The sequence below is a fragment of the Vicia villosa genome, linkage group LG6, assembly GCF_029867415.1.
Source record: "Vicia villosa cultivar HV-30 ecotype Madison, WI linkage group LG6, Vvil1.0, whole genome shotgun sequence".
In the NCBI taxonomy this organism is placed as follows: domain Eukaryota; kingdom Viridiplantae; phylum Streptophyta; class Magnoliopsida; order Fabales; family Fabaceae; genus Vicia; species Vicia villosa.
In genome coordinates this window covers 114,656,679-114,667,160 of record NC_081185.1, presented here as the reverse complement: position 1 = coordinate 114,667,160, position 10,482 = coordinate 114,656,679, and the positions used below count along the sequence as shown (strand labels likewise).

At 33.7% G+C, this 10,482-nt stretch overlaps 1 protein-coding gene across 1 annotated transcript; it reads right to left on the bottom strand.

Moving 5' to 3' along the window:
* Window positions 1-8,956: 8,956 nt before the first annotated feature.
* On the bottom strand, window positions 8,957-10,003 carry LOC131614418 (F-box/kelch-repeat protein At3g06240-like). The gene is made up of 2 exons (XM_058886001.1): window positions 9,767-10,003; window positions 8,957-9,580 (listed from the first exon to the last, which is right to left on the bottom strand). The coding sequence occupies exons 1-2, from the start codon at window positions 10,001-10,003 to the stop codon at window positions 8,957-8,959; spliced, it is 861 nt and encodes a 286-aa protein (XP_058741984.1).
* Window positions 10,004-10,482: the final 479 nt, after the last annotated feature.

The following is a 10,482-nucleotide window of genomic DNA, read 5'->3' as shown; positions in this document are numbered from 1 at the left end:
TTTCATGACAAATGCATACATAACATGCACGGTTCTCATTTAGTTTGAGAATCTCAACATATACATTACATGTATCATGACATTGCATGTCACTAACTTGGTTTTTCAGGTGGACGAATATCCTCAGCAAGTTATTCTCAATCACATGCAATATTCTCCTGGATTCTATTCAGACAAGCATTCCTCTCAGATATAATCAAACCAAAGATTCATTCTGAAGAGATCTCTCTTTCCAAACAACTTATCAACTCTAAACAAGCAAAGCAGATACGGTCTAATGGTGACTCATTCTGACGCTTCCAGACTATACTACAGTCGAATAAACAACTTCAAATCCTTCAGATCTAAGTCGATACCTTGGACGGTTCCTTAAATGATCTACCTTGAGATCTAAGTCGATGCCTTGGACGGTTCCTTAATGATCTACCTTCAAGATCTAAGTTGATACCTCAGACGGTTCCTTAAAGCAATCAACCTTCAAGATCTAAAGCGGAAACTTCGGACGATTCTGTAACGATCAACATTCAAAATCTAAAACAGAAACTTTGGACAGTTCCATAACGATCAACCTCCAAGATTTTAAGCGATAACCTCAGACGGTTCCGTAACGGTTAACGCAGAGGTTTTTAAATCCTTCATCAAGATATAATCAATGGATTCATTCTGATAAACAGCCCATCAACACATTTGATGGATGGCATCTGAAAGCCCATCTCAGGTAATGTTTTGATCCGCCAACGATGTTTCTCAAGCCACATTCAATGCAATTTCCAACATCACTTCCGGTGGAGGTAAGTGCAAATTTTCATGGCATCTAAATATTCAATCATCTTCTACCTTCAGATTCTAATCGATCTATTCAGGTTTAAGAAGATTGAATAGGGGCAACTGTTATACCCCAAAATTTGCCTGCATCTTTTTCAGAGAGAAGGCAACAGACTTCTGTCTAAAAATTGGGAGTTTCATATAATCTTGGATTTTATTTCATAAATATCCTGATTTTATGAATACTCGGTTTTTAGAATATTTTTTATACGGTATTTTGGTTCACTGTTGAATTTATTGTTACACAAACGCCAAATACTGTTTATCACTTCACACGCTGTTTATTTGAGATTTATTTTCAGATAAATAATACTGACGCAATTGGTACAGAATTAAATTTTTGCAGGCGCAAAGTCCGGGGATTCAGACTGTACTGGTAACAATTAAATTATTATTAGTTTTTTGTTTCCCACTAATTTTTGTACTATATTATTGTTTTTCAAATCTTTTCCTTTCTTTTAAAATCTCTTTCTTTCAAATCAAATCCTAACTTTATTCCATATATCTTTCTTTTCAAACCCTACCATACACTTTCTTTCAAATCCTACTACCACTCAAATTTTCCTTTTTTGTACGGTATCACTTCATTCCCCAACGTCTCCATCCTTCTTTTCACTCTAAATATACCCCTCATTTTTTCCATAAATTCTCACATCAAATTTCACTCATCTCCCAAATTTCTATCATACTATCTCCTAATTATTTTCTATTCTTCCCCGGCAAAAATGGCAAAGTGGATGGATACGTTTTTTCTTATGGTCATCATTGTTTTAGTGGTGATCATGTCCTTTTTCTGGCTACATAGTCCTGAGAAATGCGGACCTGGGTTGCTTACACTCCCGTGCATCTATATGTTGTTATTTATAGCATGGGTTTTTAATCGTCATACTTAAAGTTTGTCGTATCTTTCGCTTTCAAATAACGTACTGTTCATTATATTTGTCGTACTGTTCGCTATATTTTTATGTAGTATTTGTACTGTCAGTATTAAATATTGTATTGTCTGTCGTACCGTCGTTTAATTATCAAGATAATATTATGTGTGTTTATTTCTAGTTAAATATTTATTTTTCTGTGCATTAAATCTTTTTCAATTTTATTATCGGAAAATTCGTTCACGTACGGTATATTTTATTTATTTATTATGTTTGTGTTTTTCTAACAACTCATGTAAATAAATTTTCACCATTAACACAACAAAAAACAAAAAGAAAAAGTTAACTTTAACTGTTAAGTTTTCACTTTAACTGTTACGTTAATTCCCAGACAGCTAGTTAACAGTCAAACCCGCTGACGGCACGATTCTCCGTGTTTGTACTATCAGTCAAATCAATCTTTTGCATTTCAAAATTCCAAGATTTTTTTTCTAGAAGTCTTCTGATAATCACATGATCAGCAGAGACTCAACACTGCACAAAAATCAGGTACACTTAACTGACTCCTACACAAACAGTCCCTAATTAGGGTTTTTGTTTTTTTCAGGAGAACAAGTTTTTTGAGACCTCAAATGGATTTCATGGATCTCCATATGTCTCAAAGTACCACCAGACAAATTTTCAAACTTCGATTCGCTCGGACGCACAGTCAGCAGCTCAAACAGTCAACAGACGACCAGTTTGACTGAAAAGTCAACAGACAGTCAAAAATGAAATTTTTTGTCAACATCCATATTTTGTCAAAAGATTCATCACTTGATCAATGGTTGATCATAATTCATCAAGAAAACTTCAGAAATCAACAAAACCCTAAGTTTCAAAATTAGGGTTTTCTCCTGAAAAGTCAACTGAACTTTGATCGACCATAACTCTCTCCTCGTTCATTCAAAAAATTCCAACCAAAGCTTATTTTGAAGGAAATTCAATTATCTTTCAAATGAAATTGGTAACATGGTCATTGGATTTACCATTTGGAAAATATGAGCCAGGACATTACAGGTCATTTTCAAAGTCAACAAAAAGTGGATTTTTGTCAAAGCCCATGACATCAAGATAACTTCTCCAAATGCAAAAAAGTTTCCAAAGTAGCTTGTAGAGGATATCTTGAGGTTTCTAAAAAGTACAAGAACTCCTTCATATGATCAAAATTGAGGGAGTTATGCCTTGTTGAAGTTGGCTATTTTTTGGGAAAATGCATGAAACCAACATTGATCAATAATGTTTTTTTTCCAAAAGAGGCCAAGTATTCATGATCCAAACATGTTTCTAATGATGTTAAAGGGCTCCCACGACCAACATATGGCCCATGACCTTTTTATTTCTTTTTTTAATTTAATTTTATTCCATTTAAAATTAAATTAAAAAAGAAATGGTTCAAGACAATTATCCAAAGCTTTTATCCTTAGCTTGAGTCACCAAGTTAGCTTAACTTCTGCAACATAGAGGCACAGAGGACCTATGGCAAGAGGGGTGAAGAAATTAAAGCCATGGCCAAGAAATTCAAAGATTTTATATTAAAAAATTCAAAAGTTCAAAGACAATCAATGCTTGTTAGCTTAAGATTGCAGCACCTCTCTTGCTCATAAATAGCTTAGGACACTTCAGTAAGCATAGAGACACATAAATTCTGAACCAGAAACATATTTGTATGAACTTGAAAATTTAAAAGAAATTGAAAATTCTAATTTTGAGTTTGACCTAGATTCAATTGCAAATAATTGTCCAAACACGACCCTCAAGTGATTCTGAAACTATTCCAATAGTTTCCATCAACCAAAACACCTTGAATCAAGCATAAAAAACCCACGGTTTTCTCAAACAAAAACCTACAAAGATATAATTATCCATGCATATTTAACACGATGTGAACATATATTTGAGTTTGGTTTGTTGTTCTGATCGTTTCTGGATAGTTAATTAGGGTTTTGTCACATATTCACGAAGTTACCATTTTAGGGTTCATGAGCTCCATTTTGGGGATTTTCGTTACAGGCAAAATTAGACCAAACTAAGGCCATGGTTATGATCAGTGAAACATTTGCAACAAAACCATGGTCTCGCGCCAAATTTATTTTAAGTCTAACCCCTATTCGTGTTGCACAGGTGTAGTAGATATAAGTCTTTTACAGCACCCTGTAAACGAGTGGTGTAAAAAGCCCATCTGATGAAGAAGACGAGTCGTGTCTTCCTCCTATTGGCTAGAGGGCGCGCGCGTTTAGTTTTAAAATAATATTTGATTCAGTGCTTTGCAGGTCCTATACGTGGCATACTCCCTCGCTCTAGTCACCATCAGATCCATCTGTCCCCTCATCCAACGCACCTGAACATGCATCCATACCATGGACTCTCCAGCCAACCACACTTGTTCACTTATTTTATATTTTCTATTTTATTTAATTTTCTTTTGCAAAATTATTTTAAAATAGTTTTAAAAATTAAAAAAATATAATAAAAATATTTTTTGGGTGATAAAATATTTAATTAATTTTTTACACAAAAATATTTTATTTTTCTTCATAATTAAAATATTTTGTATAGTTAATTAGATAATATTTATATATTCATCTTTTAATTATTTCTAACCTATCAAAAAATTAGAAAAAAAATATTTTCTTTTTATTAAATTAAGTTTATATATTATAAACTAATTTTGTACATATTTAGAATGTTTTTCCCTTTAAGTTTAATTTATGTGTATAATTGTTTGTATAATTATATGTTAATTAGCTTAATAATCTCCAAAACAATTTCAAAAATCACAAAAAAAATAATTTTATTTTAAAATTAATTAACAAACAATTTGGACATATATTAGACTTATTTTTTAGGTTTAAATTTTATTTCTAATTCTTAACCTTTTAATTAAATTAATTATGCATTAATTTTAATTAAAATCAACCATCCAAAAATCCAAAAACATTTTTCCTTTATCTTATTGCAATTTAAATTCATAGATAAGTGTATAGGTTGTCAAATTCATGTAAATAGTGTAGTTTACATTTCTCGCACAATCGATGTAATAGTGTAGATTTACTTTCCGCATTTTACATTTCCGCATTTTAATTTTTGTACATATAAAACTGCGTGTATGACAAGAATAAAACTGAAGCGCTAGATCACTAATTTCAAAGATAACATATCTGAAAATAAAACACAATCACACTTGCACCTCTTAGGGTAATCCCTCTGTTACTCTTTTCAAAATCAATTCTACTGTTTCAAATACAATTCAAATTTCTTTCTGTATCCAGTCAAAGAAGATTTTCTAAAGAAATGGGAAAGAACCTTATAAACTTAGGGTATACCTCCTAATTGCTTGCTCAATGAGATTAATCAAGGGGATATCTTGTTGGAAGTGGAAGCGGAGGAATCCCACCCGGAAATTGTTACTAGAAGGAAAGAAGCTACAAGCCAATTTTGGAGGAACTTGAGGATAAAAGAGAATATGTTAGCTCAAAAAGCAAATTTGAAGTGGTTAAAGGAAGGAGACTCTAATAGTGGTTTTTTTCACAAGGTTATGAAAGAAAAGATAAGGTTTAATCATATAGGTCCCATCAATACTTCGGATGGAGTTTTGGATTCGGTGTTGGAGATTAAGGAACATGTTGTTCGGCATTTTTTCAAAAAATTTGAAGAGGAGGAAGGAGTTTCTCCGTTGTTAGAAGGGATTGTGTTCGATAGGATTAATGATGGGGATAAGGAATGGCTAAAGAGACCTTTTCAAGAAGATGAAGTTAAAGAGGCTTTAAATTGTTGTGGAGGAGATAAAAGTCCGGGTCCGGATGGGTTCTCGTTTCTTTTCATTAAAAGATGTTGGGATTTTTTTTGAGAGGATTTCATGCGGTATTTCGAGCATTTTTATATGGTGGGAGAATTATCTAAGGTGGTTACTTCGTCTTTTTTGGCTTTAGTTCCAAAGGCTACATACCCTTTATGCTTGGATGATTATAGACCGATATGCTTAGTGGGATGCATGTATAAGTTTATGGCAAAGATTTTAGCGGGGAGATTGAAAAGTGTTTTGAACTCCATAGTTTCTCAATGCCAAAGCGCGTTTGTTCCGGGGAGACAATTGCTCGATGGGGTTTTGGTGGCTAATGAGGTGGTGGATTTTGTTAGGAAAGAAGGTATGTCTTGTCTTTTATTTAAAGTTGACTTTGAAAAGGCTTATGATAAGGTTTCTTGGAATTTTTTACGCTTCTTGTTGGATAAGATGGGGTTTGGCGATAAATGGAGGAAATGGATGGAGCTTTTGGTTTTTAAAAGTGAGATGTCGGTGGTGGTCAATGGTAGTCCAACTAAGGAGTTTGTCGTGAAGAGAGGGCTAAGACAAGGTGACCCGCTATCACCTTTTCTTTTTGTTTTGGTTGCGGAGGCGCTTTCTAGGTTGGTTCGGAAATCGATCGAAATTGGAGAGTATGAGAACTTGATGATTAAAAGAAGGTGTTGCGTAGATATTCTCCAATTTGCGGACGATACTTTGTTGTTAGGTGAAGATTCTTGGAATCACGTGAAAGCCTTGAAAGTTGTGTTGAGAGCTTTTGAGTTAGTTCCGGGGCTTGGTATCAATTTTCATAAAAGCAAATTGATTGGTGTAAATACTTCTCAACATTTTTTAGAAGCCGCATCCTTGTATCTCTCTTGCAAGATGGAAAGTAGTAATTTTGAGTTTCTTGGTATTCCTATTGGTCACAAACCGAGGAAGGAAACAACTTGGCAACCGTTATTGGAAAAGATGAGAAGGCGCTTGAACGGGTAGAAAAACCAGTTTCTCAATCTTGGAGGTAGAATTACTCTCTTGAAGTCTATTTTGAGCACTTTATCTATTTTCTTCATGTCTTTTTACAAGATGCCGACCAAAGTAGTAAAGGAATGTATCAAGATTCAAAGTAATTTTCTTTGGGGGGTGTGGTAGATAAGAGGATTATTCATTGGGTGAGTTGGAAGAGGGTGATGTTGCCTTATTTAAAAGGGGGTTTGGCAATTAAAGATATTAAAGACTTTAATTGTGCTCTTTTGAATAAGTGGAGATGGCGGATTGTAAATGGAGGGGGGACTTTATGGTGGGAGGTTTGGAAGGCTCGTTACGGAGATATCAAAATGCAAATCTTATGTGGAGGAGATTCTCGTTCTAGTACTTCTTCCTCTCTATGGTGGCGAGACTTATTAAAGGTTGGTATTTTTATCTCCTTTTCTTAAGGATCCTTTAATTTCCAATTGTAGCTTTAAAGTGGGCAACGGTTTTAGTACACCTTTTTGGGAAGTTGGATGGATTAATAGTTCTAGTTTGTTGGATGATTTTCCGGATCTTTTTGATTTATCTTCTTTGAAAAAAGTTTCCGTAGCGGTTATGGGAGGATGGTGGGAAGGGGTGTGGGTTTGGGGTGATTTAGACATTTCCGTGGCGGAAGTGGCGGAGAAGAACTTGTCTTCGAGGTTGGCGGTTTTGAGGGGTCTTTTGGAGGATTTTGGCGGGGTGATAGATGACAATGATTCCGTGTGTTGGCTTTTGGATTCGGAAAAGTGTTTTTCGGTGTCTTCGTGTTATCGTTGGTATTATTTATTACAAACACCGTTGGGTCCCTTGAATAAGAATGAGGAGGCTTTGGAATTGATTTGAAAGATGGAGGTCCCTTATAAAATTAAAGCTTTTGCTTGGAGACTTTTTGTGAATAGACTCCCCACTAAAGATTTTTTAGTGTATAGAGGTATCAATTTCTCTACTTCTAATTTAAATTGTTTTTTTTGCGACTCATATTTGGAGGATTTGGAACATATGTTTTTCAAGTGTGAAGTGGTTAAGGTTGTTTGGAATGAAATTGGTGTGTGGGTGGATTACCCGAGTTGGAAGGAGTTTGATTGCATCCCTTCTTTTATGGAATGGTATGCCATGGGGCTGGTAAAAGGTATCAAAGCCGGTAAATTGGGGGTGTTTTGGCTAGCTACTTGTTGGATCATTTGGTTGACAAGGAACGGATTTTGTTTTAGAAACGAAGTTTGGAACATTAACAATATTGTTTGGAATATCAAAATTTTGATATGGAGGTGGTCGTGCTTGGGCGATATTGCGTATCCCAATTGTAATTTTTACGACTTTAGTAAAGATCCTATATCTTTTATGTCGTAATTGTAATTGGTTTGTAATATCGCTTTTTTTGTCGGACTTTGTTCCGTTCTTGTGTATCAAGGTTGGAGAACCCTTAGTTCTCTCATTAATTAAATTCTTGCTTACACAAAAAAAATCTTGTCCAATAGTACTACAACTTATTACATGCTTCAATTTTATGAATGTGGTGTGCAAGACATTGCCCAAGAGGCTGTGAGGAAGAGGCACTACGCCACCAAGAAGCCATACTCTAGGTTCATTGTTGGTGCTACCTTGAAAGTCATTCAGAAGAAAAGATCTGAGAAGCCTAAAGTTCGAGATGCAGCCAGAGAAGCTTCTCTCCGTCGTGTTTCTTATATATGCAGCTAGCTATTTGAAAGCTTTTATTTTATTTTTACAAACATCTATTTTCCAACATGTTTCATGTCTTTTATTTATGAAATATCATCCCGGTTTCAGAGTTTTATCTACTTTTGTTTTTTCTCTTACAATTATGGAATACATATCTAATTATATGAGCTCTACCTGCAATGAAATCAAAGAGAGGATTAAGAAAACAAAGGATTTGAAGGTGTCTGCTAATCTAGAAATAAATGTCTGATGTTGGGATCAAGTTTGGCTACTGTTATTTATCAAGGAAGAGGAAAATAATTTTAATTCTCATGAAGACAATATTTCTCAAGAGAATTTATTTTCAATTTTCTCAATAATATAAAGTGTATATACTTACTATGTGACTCTATGATTTGATTATAATGATGTTATCTTTGCTCTTAAAATCTCAACAATTGTGAAACAATTTCTGTCATCCTAACTTTTTGTTCACAAAGGTTGTTTTCTTCCTTTCAGATTGAAGATATGTTCAATGACAAATTGCTCCAATTTGTCAATATTAATCTGCAGGAGATCAAGGTACTTGAAAAATATCCTATGGTCTTCTTTATTCTTCTGTCAGTTAGATGCATACAAAACTAAACTGAGTGAGCTTCTTTGATAAAATATATAAGTTTGTATATCTCTAAAGTAGTACCATAGCATTTATTTTATACAAGATAAATATAAAAGAAAATTGTTATCAATAGTAATTTTACTAAGTTTGACCACTGCTAGGGAGTGAAAATAGAGACTCTGTATACACGACCAATGCGTATCCGTCATGTCCTTTATCATTCAACTTCACCAATCCAACTACATCATTTATTCCAACAATATCACCGCACTTTGTTAAGCATATTATCTCTAAAGAATTGTGCAAATCAGGATCAATAGAAAATTGAATAATCTTAGTCCAAGATGAGTGAACTCCATATTTTTGCATCACCCATATCTTCACTGTATTCAGGTCCTTCACCCATGCATTGATAAGTCCTCCAACTTCCAACAAATCATAATATATAGAAAAATTATTACTATAACTGAGAATAAAATCATCTGGCAGAGCTATCTCTGATATCGTCATTTCCTTTAAATCAAAGGCAATAATAACATTCTTTGATTTCTCATAATTATGAACCATCCAATGGATAGATCCATTCAAGAACAACCCACATTTAGGGGTATTTTCCGATACAGAAGTCGCCATATAAGGCAAATGAGAAGCAACCTCAATTGGTTTCCACTTATTAGCTCTCAATGAGAAAATCATCAATTTTATTGGCCTAGGTACTGGGTCATATTCTCCCCACCCGGAAACTATCAAGTAATCATCAGTTGGCTGGTAATATACAAAACCAGAAAGAAGTTCATTAATTGTTATAGGAGAGTCGGGTATTTGTTTGATCAAACCGGTGGATGGATTCAATAGATAGATGTGTTTGTTATTGTAGAAACAGAGAAAACCTCTAAAACAACCTCTAACTTCAACCGGTGGATGGATTCAATAGATTAATGAAGCACATGCAGAAGCATCGTGGAACGATGAATCAAGATCTATAGATAAAGGTTGAAGAGCAGAACGTGTTATGAAGAAACGTCTGTGTGTGGCAGCATGTTCAAAATGTGAAGTAGCAAAAGTGTTACTAGAAATAAGAGAAAGCCATGATTTGCAGACACATCTGAAACGCAATAGAGGCTTCACCGGTAACCTCAACAGAATTTCGATGATCAATTCAAAAGGCAGAAACACGCTGTTCTCCATCTTGCCGACCAAATCAAAGTAATTTAGGGTTTAGTATTTCTATTTCATTCAACTACTAAGACTATTTTATAGTAACGTACTAAAATTTTATTTGGTTTCAATTTTTTTAATTATAATCAAATGAATTAGATTAAAGAGTGCCATAAATAAATAGAAAAAAAAAATATATTTGGTTTCAATTTAATTAATTTCAATTTATTTGTTAGTAGCTTTTTTAGTAGCACGTCATGATTTAGAATTAAAAAAAAAAAAAAATTTAGTTAGTACATTATGATTTTATGCTTTCAATCAAATCTAATAAATCAATTAGAGTTAAAGAGTGTGGTAAATAAAAAGTAAAATAATTGATTAAAAGAAAGAAAAAAATTTGGACACATGATGTATTCTAAAGTAATTTTTCTCTTTTATAATAAGAGATTAAAAATAATATTTTGCATCTATTTAAAGTTTTATGATGAATTTATTTTCAAATTTGTAGT

Bases quoted from the DNA above. Each gene is read 5' to 3' on its own strand.
- LOC131614418 (XM_058886001.1), bottom strand. From the start codon at position 10,003: ATGGAGAACAGCGTGTTTCTGCCTTTTGAATTGATCATCGAAATTCTG. The intron at 9,581-9,766 runs GCATGTGCTTCA...GTATATTACCAG, and splicing joins CATCGTTCCACGATGCTTCT to CCAACTGATGATTACTTGAT.